At 37.1% G+C, this 20,637-nt stretch overlaps 1 protein-coding gene across 1 annotated transcript; it reads right to left on the minus strand.

Moving 5' to 3' along the window:
• Positions 1-329: 329 nt before the first annotated feature.
• Positions 330-20,167, minus strand: gapdhs (glyceraldehyde-3-phosphate dehydrogenase, spermatogenic). The gene is made up of 11 exons (XM_073872497.1): positions 20,067-20,167; positions 6,669-6,728; positions 3,842-3,940; positions 2,658-2,762; positions 2,225-2,315; positions 2,022-2,140; positions 1,732-1,813; positions 1,489-1,640; positions 1,140-1,302; positions 949-1,046; positions 330-723 (listed from the first exon to the last, which is right to left on the minus strand). The coding sequence occupies exons 2-11, from the start codon at positions 6,695-6,697 to the stop codon at positions 654-656; spliced, it is 1,008 nt and encodes a 335-aa protein (XP_073728598.1). The 5' UTR covers positions 6,698-6,728; positions 20,067-20,167; the 3' UTR covers positions 330-653.
• Between the last annotated feature and the right edge of the window lie 470 nt (positions 20,168-20,637).

The following is a 20,637-nucleotide window of genomic DNA, read 5'->3' on the forward strand; positions in this document are numbered from 1 at the left end:
TGTATACCCTTGCGTGTACTGTAAAACATTCATTTAAAATCCTATACGTTTTTAAATATTGTGCTGAAAATAACAGGGATGGTAAATAGGCTTACCAAAAATGTCCTTAATTTCAAGTTATATATTAATTACATAATAATTACACACACTTATGTCTTAAAAGTGGTAAATGAAGTGCTCAGTTTAACACATTGGATTATGTTTATCATGTTGACCAATGCATTCCCAAAAACTCAGTAATAACACATAAGCCTACTATTAGAATCACCTTAAACAAAAATTACATAAATAAACACATTATACAGTAAGAGACAAAAGACAGAAACACATTTATTTTTCCAACAGTTTAATTAGTTTCCTTTTAAACTGCATTACAGTAGCATTTGACCTCTTTTAACTTTGAATCAGTAATTCTCTTTACACCAACACACTGCGGTTACACCCAGAATGGAAACAACTACAGCGAAGCATGTTGGGTGACAACGACACAAATACTGCCAAAATAAACTAACACGCACACAGACGGCTACAGAGACAACTTGTCTTGTAGGTGAGAACAAGAGATTTAAGGGGTGTCACTATGGCTTCAGCTATGAAATAAGTGCGTTGAAAAGAAGGAATGATAGGTCGGTTTTGTGGTCACAAAACTTAAGTTACTCCTTGGAGTGCATGTAGATTAACAGATCTGCAACACGATGGCTGTAGCCAAATTCATTGTCATACCTGTAAGACAAAAACATGACGTTAATTTGTCTGAAATATACCAATTTCACTGCACATAAATCATTTCAAACAATTCAAATTATTTACTGCAAGAACTCAATGGAAATTAATGAATACTTTTAAATCACCAGCAAAATCATCACTAATATATCGTGAACGTTTATTATATCCTGCACTAGTTTCATATTATAAACCATATCGAGTGCATCCTATTCATTGTCATACCAGGAGATGAGTTTGACAAAGTTGTCATTGAGGGAGATGCCTGCACCAGCATCAAAGATGGAAGAGTGAGTGTCACCAATGAAATCAGAAGAAACCACCTAAAACAAGAACACGAAAATTAAAAATGCATGCCATAATCTACTGTTTGTGCTGTTTATTAAAAGTAATATGCAGATGAGAATGACACTTACTGAATCCTCTGTGTATCCCAGAATTCCCTTCATTGGTCCATGAGCAGCCTTCTTGACCGCTGCCTTGATGTCAGCGTAGGCAGCGGGCCGGGTTAGGCGACAGGTCAGGTCAACCACGGACACGTCAGCCACAGGCACACGGAAAGCCATGCCGGTCAGTTTGCTATAAAATACAAAGCGAAAGTAGACAAAAAAATAAACACTTACTGGAATAATAAACTGAATCAGTAGGTGGTGCACTTCTGCTAAAAATATAATGCTGCGCAGTGATCTGGTAAACATGCATCATAGCTGCTACTATATTGTGAGCTTTATTGAGAAAACATTACGCTGGACTGGAACTACTGACCCGTTAAGCTCGGGAATGACTTTGCCCACGGCCTTGGCAGCGCCAGTTGAAGCAGGAATGATGTTCTGGTGGGCACCGCGTCCATCGCGCCAGGCCTTGGCAGAGGGGCCATCCACTGTCTTCTGTGTGGCAGTGTAAGCATGGACTGTGGTCTGCGAAGAGATAAGACCAAAAAAACGTAAGAGAGACAAGCACAGAGGCAGTAAAGTGTGACTGGGTGAGTAACGTCAGGCTTTGACTTACCATGAGAGCCTCCTCAATACCAAAGTTGTCATGAATGACTTTAGCCAGGGGAGCCAAGCAGTTAGTGGTGCAGGATGCATTGCTGTGATGTTTTCAACAAAATGAACGTTAGTCGAGTTATTTGCTGATGTCAAAAAAGTCACAACCAAAATTTGGGTCAGTAATTGTATAACATGCATGATTAAACGTTTCATTGGCATGCTAAAAATAGGGCTGTGGGGATATACTTCCATACTTTGATTTATATTTAGCTAATTTGTGCATATAACAAATTTTATATATTCACTAACCTGACAATGGTCATACTGGAGGGGTCATATTTGTCCTGGTTGACTCCCATCACAAACATGGGAGCGTCAGGTGATGGGGCAGACACGACCACACGCTTAGCGCCACCCTGAATGTGAGACTATAAAGGGGAAAAGTTTATGTAGACATTTCTTAATATTATAAAAGTATTTGATGTTCCATTAGTAAGATTGTAGACACTTACTGAAGCCTTATCGATGCTGAGGAAGACTCCGGTAGATTCGACTACATACAGAGCTCCAGCATCACCCCATGGGATCTCGGCAGGCTTCATACTAAGAAAAAAGTATCCACATTAAGAGTAAAGCTATGCATACTTCCATATGAATAAATTTCCAAGCTATTAACTGAACGTCACACGCGTGCAATTTAGTTAAGCCATGTGACATTCATCACTCTATAATGAAAACAATGTTTACTCTATACGTTTTAAATAGTGGGCAGTCGAGCAGCACGTAGTAAACCGTATGCCAGATGTCCACTCTGAAGATATCTAAATCTTTCTTTTATGACTGTGTGTACTCCATATTTAAACATGTTTGATAAAACATGAAGTTATGTGCCTGGGCTCTGGTACAAAAAATAACACAGTGACATTTCAGAGTAACATAACGTACCACTGGAACACAGAAATGGCCTGACCATCGACAATCAGTTTGCCATTCTCCTGATGCACTTCTCCCTTGTAACGTCCATGAGTGGAGTCATACTTGAACATGTAGACCATGTTGCACAAAAAAGTTAAATAGGTTAGAAGGTAAAAATCGAACATTTGTTACCTGTAAAACTCATGAACGTATCGTATACTATGATATAGAGAATGTAGTATGTAGCCTAGGTGATACATTGCATTGTCGAAATGTGCATGCGTTGAACATCTTTGTTCAGGGTTCCCACACATTAGTTAACTTCAAATTCAAGGACCTTTCAAGGACTTTCCAGGTCCGATACCCTCAAATTCAAGGACTAAATGTGGAGACACATTTCAAGTGAGAGCAAGGTTACATCGTGTTACCTTTTAAGATAAATTGTCACAGTTTCCTCCAAGGGTAAGTGCGTCTGAATGTGTATATCAAATTCAGCCAATGGTGATGCTTAACGACAAAGACAGGTTGACGCGGAAGCCAGGAAGTATATCGCTATCTGAAATATTGCCCAAGACGGCGTTACAGGGACGCAGGAAGTATGGCAGGGGAGAAGCAGCGTCTCGTTCCCTTCTCAGGGAACAACAATTACATACGTAACCCGAGACGTTTTCATGTATCAAACACAATTATGCAAAAAAGCATTTTGGTATGAATCAACATTCGCATACAGAAGATATAAGCATTTAAAGCAAACAGTTTAGCACGTGTGCTTAAAAAGTCTAGAATTTTTATGATATCACCCTACACTACACAGAGAATAATATGGATTTTTTCCCCCAGAAAACTTCTTGCATAAAATAGATTCAAGCACTTTCAGTGACCTGTATGTATATTTTTAAAAACTTCCCAGGGCCTTGAATTTTTCCCCCAGATTCACTTTGCAAATCTGTGCTTTTGACTTTGCACATATTTTTGCATACACATAAAAAAATCGAATTATATACCGAGCTTAAGGTTAGTTTAGGAGTCATGTTGGCTTTGCGGTTCTGCTGTACAACTAACAAGAAAATCTATACGCGTAAAAGCACCTCATACTAAATAAACTCTTGTTTGGCCTTGATGTCTGTGTTATCTGTGAGCTTCTGAATGTTTCACATGGCTGTAGGCTTACACAATGAGAAGAATAACAAATCACTTCCAATTCAGTGAATCTTACCATGTACTGGAGGTCAATGAAGGGGTCGTTGATGGCAGTGACTTTGATGCCCTTCTCCAGGCAGGCCCTGAGGACCAGACGCCCGATGCGACCGAATCTACACAGAGAGACAGAGATTTAAAATATTAAATCACAGGATTCATTCAATCACAGGCACTTTCTCTCATTCCTGTCAGTCCGTATGGAACACAATGGGAATGACTGTCAGCTTACTTAAAGGTGAAACATGGCCATACATCAATATTTTTAATATAAACAGAGTAATGTGTCAAGATCAGTTTCTTGAAAGCTGACTGGTAAGACTCATGCATGGCCTGCATTGGTATACAGCGGGATAGGGTGTGCGTGTTTATATATTGAGGGAGGCTTATAGTTCATCCTGAGTAATCATGTTGCTATAACCATTATAAATCTGCTCTCGCTCTCTCTCAATGTGTTTCCATCAAAAAAGATTTGCACAAAACTTGAGCATTATTTTGTAAACGTCAAAAAAAAAAAAACTATTGCGAAATGACCGTTTATATTAACCGATGTTGTGCGACTAAAACGTATTTTTTTTGTCTCGCGATTAGTCATTCCACGGCGACGGGGGAAAACGGGACATTCGAATGACATCAAAATACCGCAAGAACGATTCAAAGGAATACAAAGCAGTCGACTCCTGAAAAGCTCTCGCGCTAATTTGGTGTCATGCGCTAGTCAGTTCTTATGACGTAAAACACACATCTTCTGTCTTGTCCTCCAATCAAACCAACATGATCTCACAAAGTTCCGTGGTATAGTCACTGAATATTTTGCTCATTTATCCATGTCATTGTCACGGATTTCTGCATTTTTCCGTGGCCGTACCACGGACTTTCATTTCCGTGTCATTGTCACGGATTGGTAACAGCTTTTTCCTATTTTCAAACCATTGTCACTTCGATTTAGGGTTAGATTTGGTGTTTGTGTTAGGATGTCACTTTAAGTATTGGTTTAGACTATTTTATCTGATATATTTTTTATATTTTCAGATTTTCAAACCATTGTCGCCTGGCGTTAGGCTTAGAGTTGAGTTTGGGTAAGGATGTCATTTTATGTAAATCTAACCCTAAACTAGGGCTGTCGCGGTGAAGGAATTTCCCTTGCGGTGATTTTGCGTGGCTCACCAGCGCGGTATGCGGTTTTACCGCCTTCATTTACTAAAATAAAATTATTTTTTAAATCCAGAACAATGAGGTCAACTAATAGATGAAGGGTAGGCTACAGGTATTCCCCCTTATGAAAAAAAAAAGATTAACACAAGCTATACTACAGCTAAATATATTTTTGAGAAAACAAAAATAAATTGAAGAACATAATTTAGGCTTGTTAAGCGCAAATTAACAGAGCATCGGCAAATACAGAACACAGCAGTGTCTTAAAGAAATTAAAATTAGCCAGTATTTGTGCACCTGTAAATGTACAAAACGAATGCAATACAGGAGGCAATGCATAATAATTTAGGGCATTTTAATAATACATTAGTAGATAAATTAACGTTTATATATAAAGTATGAAAACGAATGTATCATTATTTTGGCTAAATTAAGCTGGAGAAGTCATATTTAGTCACAAAGATTTGTCATCATTTCAGAACAAGCTTAAATGCTATCTATAATAACTTACATTATATCCTGTGTCTTCCTTTGTCGAAAATATGTAGAATTATATGCGAGTAAAAAAGCAAAAAGTGGAAACGTTTAGTTCACGCGGAGCGAAGGAAAAGCCGTTAATAAAGCAGACTCTTGTATAGAGGATGTGATGAAACAGTCGAGTCGGCAGATGATCATCAATGTTTATATTATAATGTATCACGCAGATACTGTTGATGAAAAAACCTCTGTTAGCACATTCTGGATATTTAAATGTGAAAGTCAAGCGTGCAGTCAGTCAGTTCAGAAAAGCAACCGCGGCGTTTTATTGGCTGCATCCACGGAGCGGACGCTGCAGATGCACAAAGAAAAAACCTATAAGGTCTTCTTTTTTATGAGGTTTTAATGCTGGTAAGCAACCAGTTATATTTTGGCGTCATTTGGGTTGATCAGTTATATTAAAGTACTTTTAATCTTTAAAACTGGATCTAGAGGGAGACGACGCCACAGTTATTCCTTCATCTCAGTTTTACTTTTTCACACATTCACTGAATGATTTAACGAAATATGAAGTATTACATTTTTATTTGAAATTTACGAAAAACAAATTGGCCTACTCTCTTAACTTTTGACAATCTATTTGGCATTTATTATACATGTCAGCATGACGTGAAAAACAAGGCGGCATATAGTTTCATGAATTTAACGTGAAAGGCGCGGTTGTTGCGGTTGCTTTTTTTCCATGCGGTTGGGCTTGTCAGTAGCGCGGTCATGCGGTAATGCGGTTACCGCGACAGCCCTACCCTAAACCGAAGCGACAATGGTAAGAAAATATGACAATACAGTTGAGAAAGTCCGTGGTACGGCCACGGAAAAATGCGGAGATCCGTGACAACGACACGGCTAAGAGCAATATATTCCGTGACTATACGGAGATCAAGTTGACTCAAACATACCACGCCATATTTAAAGAATGACTATGTGACTTTTATGTACGTCAGGTGACATGCAAATGTTTCCATTGCAGTTTTTAGATACAATTTATTTCTAACTTTATTTCACAATTTGCACAATTTGAAGGGTAATGGAAATGCAGCTATTGTATACACAATTGTGCATAATCTCTATTTTAAATCAATGTAAAATATCATATCATTCCATATAAATATTAACATCAAAACATTACATAGATTACATGAGATCTAAACTCACCCATTAATTCCAACGCAAAGATCAGACATGATTGCTCAAGTGTTGATTGTTGTCTTAAACCTAAAAAACAAAAATGTGTAAGACAATTTCCTGAATAAATATAGCACCTCCCCAAAGGACACTGCATGGGGGCAAAGTGAGTGCTCGGGAAAGCAACTCTCTACGATTCACAGTGGACTTCCCACTGAGAAACATTTGGGTTTCAAAGACACACTTTTAGGGTGTCATACATTTGTATTCTTATTGTCTCAAAGCAAACTGTATATGAAATGCTACATGCACAAAGAATCTAAAATCTGTATCTTATTTGTTTTTCATTGAAATATCTCATTGCAAGTGGTTACAATGGTCTCACCCATATAACAACAGAATACAATGTTAAAGTATATGTGAAACTTCATTCAATGTTAATAGACACCTCCCATTCTAAGCATAAACCAATCACCCACTGTATACAGATTAAGGACAGCCCTTAGTTCTACAACAACCAATCAGTACCAAATTCCTATATGCTTTGTTCTCTGGTTATTTAAGGAGATGTGTAGAAGATTTAGGCGGGACTTTCAATATCTAGAAATGCACCCCATGATGCTGTATCTTTGATATAGCATCATGTATTTTATTTTATTTTGAGGAATCTGTAACCAGATCTTCATCTCCTCACCAGGTATGCAATGGTTTTTCGTTTGTTTTGTATTTGAATTGGAATGTAAATTGGCTTCTGAATTATGTTTTTCCTTACCTGGTTAATAAATTGTTATGTTTGACTTTATTCTGTGTTGCTCGGTAAATGTTGACACTGCAAGTAATATCGTTGTATCCGTAGTTACCGTAAGGACAGAAATCAGGCTAGGATCGGCCCAAATCCCAGTTAGATAGTGAATAATACATCAGCTGAGGATATGTGAGATACGACTAGCAAATTGGCGTTAGTTTAAGTGTACTTAGAAGCGTGGAGGCTGTTTCCGTTTAGAGTAACATCTCTGATTACTCTAAATAGGGTAAGTCTCAACCTCTGTTTATTTCAATATTATTCTATTCATTCATTGTGATTAGAAATAATTATTGTAATAATTAAGTGTCACCTCTAAGGGGACTAAATAAAGTATGTTTAAAGTTGAGCACGCAGAGAGCGGCCGCTTAAGCGTATAGTCCAACCTCTGGCAGCGACCAACACTGATTCGCTTATGACCGTTGACCAGTATATTAATTATGAGGCCCGTACTAGGATCATGTGCGACTATGAGAACCGAATGAACGAGTGTAATACCAGAGCTTTATCAGAATAAATAAACAAACGTCCATCTAAATTCTGTAAGTTTTAAAAGTAATAATCAATCCAATTTGTAATATAATATAAACAAAATCTTTGTCTTTGGAGTCAGATAAGAGATAATAATACAAAATTACATAAATGCCAAAACGTCACCTGCAAGCGCCGGAAAAGACTGAACGCGCTATTACCCTTCGTTTGGATTCCGTCGTTGGGCCAAACGGATGGATGGGGTCATATTTGGACCCCTTACAAAGTGGTGATCCCGACGTGATATTCAACCAGAAATCTCATCAACAACGTACAAAATACGACTGATGCGATCCCTGGAGAATAAGAGTCTTTTCATGGAGCTAAAGGTTTGAACTTCTTCTATTTCTTCAGCTGATGTGGTAAGTCAATCTTTTCTTTGCCTTTTAAAAATGTTGAAGGGAATGTTTTAAACATCCCACATTTATGAAATAGGTTGTAAATATACCTAATGTTAGACCGGAGAACAAATCCGGTGGGGCTTAAAAGTTAAATGAAACCACATTATTAGGAAAATGCTGTGTAATGCTAATGAATGAATTGCGTTGCTCTGTTAAGATCTTTTGTAAACGTGCCTACGGAAAACAAAAGATCGTCTCACATTGGAGTTAAATCATCCAAAATTTGTTCTGATTCTCAAACAAGGAAAACATCAAGAATCTAAATTTAAATCACCAAATTCTACACAATTGTTTTTGTTGTGACAGCAAATGCACAACATAGAAAAGATAGTTAACAAACTTTAACAATTAAACAATGATGTTGGATGATTTAAACTGCAATGCAATGAATGTGTTTGCATGTGAAAGGAGGACTTGGACATTTGAGATGTGAAAAGCACACAGATAGTAAGATTTTAAATGTTGCGAACATCAGTTTACAATCTATATTTGATTAATTAGGGAGAAAATGTAATTAAACTGGAGAATGAAAGGAAATGTATGAATGATTGAAGGTAGCGCTGTTGGATTCAAAATCCTCAACGCATAGAGAAATGCAACTGAATGGTGGACATTAAGCAAGTAGGGAAATGGTTTTAAATGAGTTGTTGTTGTGAGTGAGTCTTCTAAAAGATCACTTTGGATTGAATGAGGATAGAATGGAATGGAATCAGTAAGTCATATTACAATTATAACTCCTAAATCATGCAGTATTCCTCCATTGACGATATACAGCTAAGCAAAACCTAAAATTGTTGCAGGAAAATATAATGTTGTCCCAGGCCAACACAAATGGTCTTATCTCTCACTGTGAGACACCCAACTGAGATGAAAGGGCTTACCCCCCACTCAGATAACGGGCTATCCATTGTTCCCAAGAGAGAACATTTTTTTTAAGAGAGACATTGTCTGTAACCATATTTTCCTTCTGTTAATCAATCTCAGTGTTCTTTAAGAACTTGATAAACACCAGGACTGTTAAAAGTTCTTGGCTTAGTATTTCCCTATGAGTCTGTGAATATTGTTTAAAGACAGTTTTATACAGCTTTATAGAGATGTGAAAGGCCACACAATTCTTAGTCTTGAAACTGTTGTAGGAATACATTAGCATGAACCAATAAACGTCTGTGCCTCACACCAGTCTGTCCAGGGCTGACACCTTTTCACATTCAAATACATTGATACAGTAACATCTTGCAAATTACAAACACCAGCCTGGTGTTCCTTAAAAGAGATCAGTAATGAAAGTATTTTTAATTTATACTATTTTAATGTAATATAATCTATATTGTGATCAAGTTGCAATATACATTATATTATAATGGCCAAACAGGCCTCAGATGGTAAAATGTGGTGCATTAAATGCACTATGGAATAACTTGCACAGGCCAAACCCACAGAATTGGTCCACTATGCAGTGTCAAAAGGGCGGAATGTGCTGTCACATGTTGCCATGTTTTAACACTTAAATATTACATGACACTTGTGATAGTAAACCAAACCCATTTAACTGGAAATCACTAACCCATTTTAATCCAATACAGATTGGGCACATGCTTGTGTGGCTTAACAGCCAGTTAGCATGTGTCTAACATTCTCATTGCAGTGATCCGTTTACATTTTCTGATTTGTAATTGATCGTAAGGCATTGATATTTCTATAGAACACATTCTAGTTGTTTGTTTTGTATGTGTTTCTATGTTGAAGGATTTGTCTCCTATGTGGTAAACTCTGCTATTCCTTGTATAGCTGCAGTCAGACCCTAAAGAGGAGCACAAAAATGCCATGTGGCTACAATGTGTTAATTGCATTAATGAAAATGTTTTACCTCACAACAGGATCCAGTAGCACTTTTACCATGTTTCCTAACTAAAAGCACTGGTGTTGGAAGACTTATTGAGCCAGATTACAACCTCATACCGATAATATCGAACTGGCTCCCTGTTTTAACAACAGGACTAAATTTGCATCACAATTTATCCTCCTCACCTTTGTTGCAGCATGGTATTCACACATAGCCTCAGTTAAATTAAATCGCATAGCAAACACTCACTTACCAAGAATTAGTCATTATTTCAAACTGTCTGAATTTAAGCATCTGTTTTGGGTTTTCTTTTCAGAAGTTTGATCAGTTTAATGTCTACTGAAATCTTGATAAAGAGCAATTTTCTAAGTTTAATACTATTATTTTTGACATTTGATTTGCTCTGTATGTAAGACATTTAAAACTATCATGTTTATCACCACGCACCACACAACATATTCCAAACTGAACACTACACTTAAAACCAACATCCTCCTGTTACACCAACAGAGCCATCTAATCTAACACACATGATTATTATTATTATTATTATTATTATATATGGTCTACAAAGCACATACCAAAATCTATTATAGCAGTATTATACTGTCATTATTATCGATACACCCTATAGTATGCATAACCAAATTTTACTTTACCATATTCCATTTTTTATTTTCACATGACCTAATATATGCATACCTGAATATTATTTTAACACTTTCTGGGTTTTATTTTTTTTTATTTTTACATTACCCAATATATCCATTCATGAAGGTTATTTTTACATTTTCTGGGCTTTATTTTTCATATAATCTATAATATGCATACTTGAACGTTATTTTAATATTTTCTGGGTTTTATTTTTCATACAATCTATAATATGCATACTTGAAGGTTATTTTAATATTTTCTGGGTTTTATTTTTCATACAATCTGTAATATGCATACTTGAAGATCATTTTAACAATTTCTGGGTTTTATCTTCATACAATCTGTAACATGCATATCTCAAGGTTATGTTAACATTTCTTCATCTGGGTTTTATTTTTATAATATGCATACCTCAATGTGATGTTTTTATTGCTTTAACCTGATCTTTTGCATCCTCTCCTTCAATATCCAGAGACCAAGTACCTTTGAATTCAGCTAAACTCCAAATACAACAGTGGGAAAGAACTTTGGTAATTTTATATATCAGATATATTTGACCTGGTGAGACCATACCACTTGCACTTTTCACATCAAGGTATCATGTGTTATGTTTTTATTTATTTTATTTATGGTTTGCCCTATGAATCTATTGATAATGTTGCTGAGTCTATCAGTATTGATCAATGTTCAATCAATGAATGGTCCTTAAGATGTGCAGGTGTTTTCACACAGTGATGTATTGTCAATGACATGATCCCCACCTGACGATGTCTGAAATCAGAGATGATCACCGTTCAGAGGTGACAACTTTCTTCAAATGGATAGAACGTCTAAGAACAGGTGGTTTTTCGCAAAAGAATGGGACATTCATTCACTCTAAGAACGAATGTGTTAAAAACAACACATTAGTGTTGATTCTGGGACAACACACTAACTGCGTCGTCCTGGAATCCACCCATCTCTGTGTTATTATTGAAATAACACATTTTGTGTTACTTTTAACACAACATGTGTTATACTTGAACACAAAATCAAGACAAAATGACTCATTATGTGTTAAAATTACACATAATGTGTTAAAAGCTTACAGCACAATGATGTGTATAAAATTAACACATCCTTTCTAAGAGTGTTGAACAAAGCACACGGGCCTTGGTTGACACACTGAACTTGAAAACTACGAACACTACAGAGATTGGACACCACCAAGAGCTAACATCTTACTGTATGTTGATCCCATCGGGACTGTTATGTTCTCCGATATGATCAAGCGGCGGAGCTGTAAGACAATTTCCTGAATAAATATAGCACCTCCCCAAAGGACACTGCATGGGGGCAAAGTGAGTGCTCGGGAAAGCAACTCTCTACGATTCACAGTGGACTTCCCACTGAGAAACATTTGGGTTTCAAAGACACACCTTTAGGGTGTCATACATTTGTATTCTTATTGTCTCAAAGCAAACTGTATATGAAATGCTACATGCACAAAGAATCTAAAATCTGTATCTTATTTGTTTTTCATTGAAATATCTCATTGCAAGTGGTTACAATGGTCTCACCCATATAACAACAGAATACAATGTTAAAGTATATGTGAAACTTCATTCAATGTTAATAGACACCTCCCACTCTAAGCATAAACCAATCACCCACTGTATACAGATTAAGGACAGCCCTTAGTTCTACAACAACCAATCAGTACCAAATTCCTATATGCTTTGTTCTCTGGTTATTTAAGGAGATGTGTAGAAGATTTAGGCGGGACTTTCAATATCTAGAAATGCACCCCATGATGCTGTATCTTTGATATAGCATCATGTATTTTATTTTATTTTGAGGAATCTGTAACCAGATCTTCATCTCCTCACCAGGTATGCAATGGTTTTTCGTTTGTTTTGTATTTGAATTGGAATGTAAATTGGCTTCTGAATTATGTTTTTCCTTACCTGGTTAATAAATTGTTATGTTTGATTTTATTCTGTGTTGCTCGGTAAATGTTGACACTGCAAGTAATACCGTTGCATCCGTAGTTACCGTAAGGACAGAAATCAGGCTAGGATCGGCCCAAATCCCAGTTAGATAGTGAATAATACATCAGCTGAGGATTTGTGAGATACGACTAGCAAATTGGCGTTAGTTTAAGTGTACTTAGAAGCGTGGAGGCTGTGTTTCCGTTTAGAGTAACATCTCTGATTACTCTAAATAGGGTAAGTCTCAACCTCTGTTTATTTCAATATTATTCTATTCATTCATTGTGATTAGAAATAATTATTGTAATAATTAAGTGTCACCTCTAAGGGGACTAAATAAAGTATGTTTAAAGTTGAGCACGCAGAGAGCGGCCGCTTAAGCGTATAGTCCAACCTCTGGCAGCGACCAACACTGATTCGCTTATGACCGTTGACCAGTATATTAATTATGAGGCCCGTACTAGGATCATGTGCGACTATGAGAACCGAATGAACGAGTGTAATACCAGAGCTTTATCAGAATAAACAAACAAACATCCATCTAAATTCTGTAAGTTTTAAAAGTAATAATCAATCCAGTTTGTGATATAATATAAACTAAATCTTTGTCTTTGGAGTCAGATAAGAGATAATAATACAAAATTACATAAATGCCAAAACGTCACCTGCAAGCGCCGGAAAAGACTGAACGCGCTATAACCCTTCGTTTGGATTCCGTCGTTGGGCCAAACGGATGGATGGGGTCATATTTTTGCCCCTTACAAATGCAAAGAACAAGAAGTTTTATAGTTATTATTTATTTAGAGAATCAGCGTTACATTTCCACAAAAACTTTAAAAATGCAGTAAAACATGAATACACGTCTTATGATGAATGTGACTTCTGAATTAAGTTTGTCTATGTTTAGTCAATAAAATTTTTTTTAAATTGATGTAATAATCAATTTATGAACCAGTTTTTCTATTTCATGATTGTATTCGTGGTCTTGTTGTTGAATTAAACTTCCTAAACTTTCATTGAGTCTGCTGTTCTGGATGGTGGGTGGAGGTTTGAACTCTTCCCCAATTTGTATTGTTCGTGGGTCTATTAGCATGCTGACTGGGAAGTTTCCAAAACCTTGGCTCACATGGCCGGCATATTTTATTGCCTGGCTGAGCAAAAGGTCCATTGTGTTAAAACCTTGACTTTTATTTTTCTCTCTTCATGCATAAACGGGTCAGAAACAAAGTCATTTCGGATAAAAATATCTGATAAATGGGTTAAAGTAATGTAGCTTGCTTGGTGCTCTTACATTATAATGAGTCTACATTATGCAGGACGCCTTGTACATTATACTGTCTTCCTCATATTTATAGTTTAGGATTCTGTGTACACAGGATGTTCGAAATCTGCTGAAATCTTCATGTGGTAAAGAGGGAATGTACATGGATTGCCAAAGAGTCTCCATTGTTTCATAATGAGACAAGTCATTACATGCACGACCTCGCTTGCACTTTTCTGTTTTATTAGAGTACATAGCATGAAGATTTGGGGTTATGAAATCTGAGTTTGACTATTGGACCAGAGAAAGATTTCATCATACCATATATGGACAATGTATGTGCTATAAAGAAGGAAAAGTAGACATGTAACTATAACAGGAAAACGATCTGTTTAAATATGAAACAAGAGGTGTGGCTTATTGATACAACACAACTTAAACGGCTCCAATGTAGCTGTAGGCTTTTTAATGTAAGGTGTTAACCTAACCCACTTTAGACCTCAGAAATGTTTATCAATGTTGATCAATGTCTTCAGCTGCATGGTTCAGGTTTAGCTAAAGTGTCCTGGTGACCTAATTTACAATGGTATTACAAACACCACAAGATGTGTATAATAACTTATAACAGTTTGTTTGACATTTTAAAATATATAGATATTTTATAGGTGTACTAAACAACAAAGCTAGCTCACTAAAAGCCCAAATGCGACTAGTTGATGAAGATTGTCTCATGTGTTGGGTTTTAGTGAGCTATGGTTTGTTTTAAGTTCACTTGTTTAGACTTTTATAAAGTCATGTAGTAATAAAACAGAAACAACCATTAAATAAGGCAACAGAACAGGTTTTCATTCATTCATTTAACTTTAAATGCCACTCTTTGTCTTTCTGAGGTCACGGTAAGCATTAGTAAGTCTCTTTGAATAAAAACGTTTGTTATATAAATGTAAATGTACATTTCTTTCTCTTCACTGGCTGTCTATTTTCAGGCGCTGTAAAATCTATATTCCCAGTGGAAATGGCTCTACAGTTTCGGCGTATATAGGACATTACCCCTGAAGCTGTGAATGCAACAAAAATCCAACTACAAGACCGATTAACACATGAAATACAAAATAAAGGTCTGGCTGATTGCTTATGACCACTTATAAAATACCCAATAAACTACTTTTTAAACTATCTTTTGCGCTGGAACGCATTATTTCGTAATGTCAATATGATTGCAAATGTCAGCCAAATTAATCTTATATCTCAATTCAATTTGATTAAACCTATACTTGTTTATGTCTACACTCGCCTTTAGCAAGTAACAATTGCAGTAATCCAACAAACTGGGCTAGCAATGATTTCGTGCTCTTAACAGTCCTCCATTTAATCTTCTAATCTGGCCATGGGTTGTGAATACAGTTCTGCACCTGGCCTGCCTACAGTAGATAATCCTAATCCAAGTGCCCAATCCAATGCAACCTTGTAAAGGAACCCCAGAATGCACCGCTGTTCTGGTCATCTTCAAAATAAAATATTTGCTTTCTGCATGCAAGGGCTGCTGGTTCTGAAGTTCTCTCCAGCAAATTCTAGAGTTGCTGAAATGGTGCTCACACGTGCACCATTGAATAGGGTTGGGAACCATTTTTTATTTAGAACAGGTTCTGTTTTTTGAAAGGAATCGGAACAGCAAGGAATTCTTAAGTTTCGGTTCTAAAAGCGGTTCCGATGCGATGCACGAGCAAAGTGCTGGGAGCGGTCACTTTAAATAGCAATGTCCTGCAATGTGGTGGTGTGAGAGACCTGGGTTCGAATTCACAGTGACACACCATTGTGTCCCTGAGCAAGACACTTAACCCCTAGTTGCTCCAGAGGCGTGCGACCTCTGACATGTATAGCAATTGTAAGTCGCTTTGGATGAAAGCGTTGGCTAAATGAATAAGTAATAAGTAATCCTTACCTCATGAATATTAATAACATTGAGCCACTGTATACAGTCATGCAACCAAATGAACGCAGTTTACCACAGAAAACACTAGCGCTGCTGATGTAAGCTTTGCATACTTAGTGTTAAAGAAAGTCAAAAGTGTGGATTCTAAAGCTGTTGACGGTACAGTGCGACCCACGGCGGTGTCCACGTCACCAACTATGAAAAATATAAAGTACAGTCTCGTCCAGCGAGATGTATTCAATTTCTTTTATTATACGGAACCGAAAATGGGAATCGTTAAGCAGAACTTCTGGAATCTGAAAATTTCTTACGATACCCAATCCTAAGTATGAATGATCTAACCTGTTAACATCAGCACTAAAAAAATTAGTACTGCAAATGTGCAACTCACGTATGCATTGTGTGAAACCTGACTATGCTATTATGCGTCTGAAACTGCCGAATGTAGCATCTATTTATATATCTATATATATCTATGGTCTGAGGTTGTGCAAAAGAGGAGAGGCAGGGACTAATTTGCAATTTATATCTATGGTCCGAGCTGTGTGATTGAGTAGAGGCAGGGACTAATTTGCATATTAATAGATACACGTATACTAACTAAATGAGGCTGGGGTGTACATTCAAACTGATTTAAAACATAAAGAAAAGACTGTCCCCCGAAAAAAAAAAAAAATTACATATGCTATTATGACGCTCAAAGATGAGTTTTTCGAAATGTATCAACTATGGAGGGCTTCAAAATAATCAATATCTAAAATGGTCAAACTGCAGTGCATGAATATCTTTAGTTTGCCTTCCTTCCTGGATTTTTACCACATTTTGCTTTTTAGACAGATAACCAGATCATATATACTTTTTGTTTCAAATCCTCTGTACGGTTAGCTCGATTTTTTAAGAAATTGTGGCATTTGCAAGTGTGTATGTGGTCCTTCAGACTGAACAACAGAACAATAAATTCAGGGCTGAATTGGTTTGGGTTTTCTGCCAAAATCCTGGTGCCATCAATTAGACCCGAATCACAGGAACCTAAATTCAATTGGCCCACTGTTCTGTTCAATGTCTCTTTGAAGTTTCTTTAGCACTGCCACATGTAACCAGAAATAAAAAAAACATCTATTTTCTCAAAGGAAAAGCTGGCTTTTAAACACTTTCTAAACACACAATATGTGGGCCTGCCTGTAAAGTGATTTAAATCAATCTTTGTTGCTCCTAATCTCATGTTTAGATTACTAGATTTCACAGACAGGGTCACATATAGCTTTAAATTCACTTCTGTTTATTCTTGTAATTTTGCAATGGGAACAACATCTCTTAACTGACCTCAGATCTCCGTCTGTCATGGTGTTTGGCTAAATTATTATGCTGTTGCGAGGGGAATTTAATATTTAACAACACAGTACAATACCAGCATCGGATTTCAGCTTCCCTGTATTGCTCTCGATTTTGTTTGGCAGGATTACGCAACGTCCTAGTGAAATAGTAAGATAACCTTGACTAAACACAATGCCACACCTTCTCTCTCAAAGACGAGAGGACCTGCACTTCCCCCCCACCTAGCTGCGGCCATTTCCTCTGACTAAAACACACTGTGACAGAACAAGGACACAGAGATGGATGTAAAACCAGGACAGTTTTTCGGGAACAACAGCTACGGTATGCGAGTGGAAAAACACTGTTGCAATGGTGCAAAAAGTCAAACAGGAACTTGCATCAGTTCTAGTTTCGCAAAAGGCCAAACTGTTACAATCCCTTATTATTTAGAAAATTATTTATTTGTATTTATTATTGAATGCATAAGACTACTGAGGTATTTACTGATATAGCAAAGAGACAGTGCTGCGTCATTCCAACTAGACAACTGCAGCAGGGAAAACAACATTTTTGGAAGGGTAGATAAGCACTTACAGTATTTACACAATAACTACAGTAGCATGTTTTTGTGTAACATAAGAATCTGTGTGTGTCAACTGTGTTAGCTATAGAAAAAGGTATGGCATATAAAAATTAAATTAACTCTTTACTGTACATTATAATGAACCGTCTCGGCTCAGGCCTGTGATTTTGTTGTCGCGTGGAAAAGGGGAATGGAATTTTTACTGGAATTTTTTTTCTTCGACCCTGTTAATTATAGCCTGCAACACCCCAGAGAATAAATGTCTTCCTTACAACGTGCAGACACACCTTTTCTTTTCATAATAAGACAAAATACAGTTTCTATGAAATAAAAACATTAAATGTTGCAATGTGTGTCATTTTTCTAACTATTATAAACTAACACTGTTAATTGGTCTTGTATACACAGTGCACAAATGAAAATCCTCTCAAATAAATGTTTACCGTACACGAGTCTTGACCTTGCTGCCAACTGGATGCTTATGATGATGTAGCCACAAGTGTCAAACCAATAAAATCACATGGCAATAGTGATGTCATGATGCATAGGGCTTATTTAACTAACACAACAGTGTAAACTTGTAAATGCATGCAAGTCTGTCAAAAAAAGCTTGATATAAAAATGTATAATTAACTAAACTAAGGTGCTGAAATTGCTGAGGGGTGGAGGCTGCCCGGTCGCCAATGGCGACTGCAGAGTCTGACTGTAGAAGGTCAACGGAAGGATGGGGATGCGGCTTGCACATCACATCATGTGACATCACTTCCTTCCAAACATGCATATTATATGTCATTATAGGTATCAAATGACATGGCATGATTACCAAATAATGCCAAAAATGGTTGTATTACTGTATAACAGTACATAATTTTCTAGAAACGACAGGGAAAACCATAAGACCAGGTTCAATATTGCTCATGACGGTTTCAGATCTGACTCATGTTCTCCACTGCAGCATCAGACACGACTTCAGTCACGTACATGAGAGGAAAATCTCCCATGATGCTCACCTTCTAACACGTGTGCTTTTACATTAAAATCAAAGGAGCAGTATATTTGCATGGGCGCATTAAAAACCAGGCAACGTCTATGGCAAATACGGTCGTGTAGAATACGAGGAAATTACATCGTTTGACCTTGACATCTTATTCGACCTTCACTGCGTCGCTGATGTGAATGGAATGTCGATCTGTGTCGGCCATTATTTATCTGCTTTGACATTCAATGAAGCGCAAGCAGGAGCTCTTTATGTTTAAAACAGGGGAAGTGAGTTACCTCCATCTTAACTCGTGTATGTGTGCCCGCACAACGATTAAATTTAAATTCATAACGACTCGAAGTATTAACGTCTGAACCGGTTCAAACCACACAGTTCATCTTATTTTGTAATGTTAGTTTGTTTTAAAATACTGAATCTTATACGTTCTCCCCCTTTTCGCAGCATCATCAGCATTTGGTAGATTCTGGAACGATATGACGCAACGACTCTGCTTGACTTCATTGCGGCGCTGCGCAGATCGATCAGGTAGTGATACAGACGTACCGCGAGAGCGATTCGAAAGCTATGCTTTAAAACCGCTCTCGCGAGACTTATACGTCATATTCTGTTCGGTCTGCGCTACGTCGCATGAAGTTCAACGCAGCTAAAGAGTTCATCGCAAACGGCCAGCCAAGCACGTAGCTGCTTAATTTTCTGTATCACCGAGGTACAACTTGAATTTAATTTTGTATACTATAAGTTAATTAACCAGTGCAACAGATGCCCAGCGTCAGTTCAAACGCATGAATGAACCACGCCTCCATACGTTCGTTTAATAAAATTTTCTGACTGCATCATGCAGTCGTCACTAATAAAACTTTACTTTTAATGTTTTATTTTCAGCCACACGTTAAATCTGTTGTTGCTCACCTAGCCAGACGACATAACAACGGCCATCATTGCATTTGGTGGTCGCTTGGTCGTCACTGGCATATTATATAACCACTTCCTTACTGTACTAATGTTACTGACTCAAAGCTTCAAATCTTCTTAAATATATTGAATACGTGTATAACCTATCAAATCACATCTATGAATTCGACTTGATGACACGGTATATGACATAATATGATAAAGACTTGTAAGGATAAACTCACCTCGATCAGTGATGCTGCGGAGTCTGCCCAGTTTCCGCGTAATGCAGCGCGTTTTTATACCAGACACGTGCCACCCGGGCTAGTCGCCCCGGTAACGTGACGTCACGGGTTCGTGGCTCATTTTAAAGAAGCTTATACGAGCTTTCTATCACGAATACCATTGAAACGGTAGTGAATGGAGCGAACGATCATATACAAGGTCAGAGAGGAGAGATTTATTACATGATAAACAAGCGCATTTCATAGATGCTATAAGCTCCATAGAGATGCCTCATAACTTATCTGTGATATGACATTAAGCATCACTGAAGATGATTGTATAGTTTTTTTTTATATAAGTTTCTAGATCTTTGGGAAGATCGTTCGCTCCAAACATTGGGCTGGAACCAGCATCCTAAAAGATGTCAGATGTGCCGTTTAATGTTTATCTACTTATGACACCACATTTATTCATTAAAATATATGTCAGTTTACATACACTTATGTTTGCATATTATTTGTTTGCATACAATTAAACCTGTGTTTCTTATGTTGTTCTTCCCTGCTGAGAGAAATTCTGGTGGATGTTATG

Source organism: Misgurnus anguillicaudatus, chromosome 10, assembly GCF_027580225.2.
Source record: "Misgurnus anguillicaudatus chromosome 10, ASM2758022v2, whole genome shotgun sequence".
Classification (NCBI taxonomy): domain Eukaryota; kingdom Metazoa; phylum Chordata; class Actinopteri; order Cypriniformes; family Cobitidae; genus Misgurnus; species Misgurnus anguillicaudatus.

What these genes read in the sequence shown, in the direction of transcription:
- gapdhs (XM_073872497.1), bottom strand. Translation starts at nt 6,697, where the DNA reads ATGTCTGATCTTTGCGTTGGAATTAATGG. An exon ending in CTTTGCGTTGGAATTAATGG is followed by an intron (nt 3,941 to 6,668) that starts GTGAGTTTAGAT and finishes CTCTCTGTGTAG; the next exon opens with ATTCGGTCGCATCGGGCGTC. An exon ending in GCCATTTCTGTGTTCCAGTG is followed by an intron (nt 2,316 to 2,657) that starts GTACGTTATGTT and finishes CTTTTTTCTTAG; the next exon opens with TATGAAGCCTGCCGAGATCC.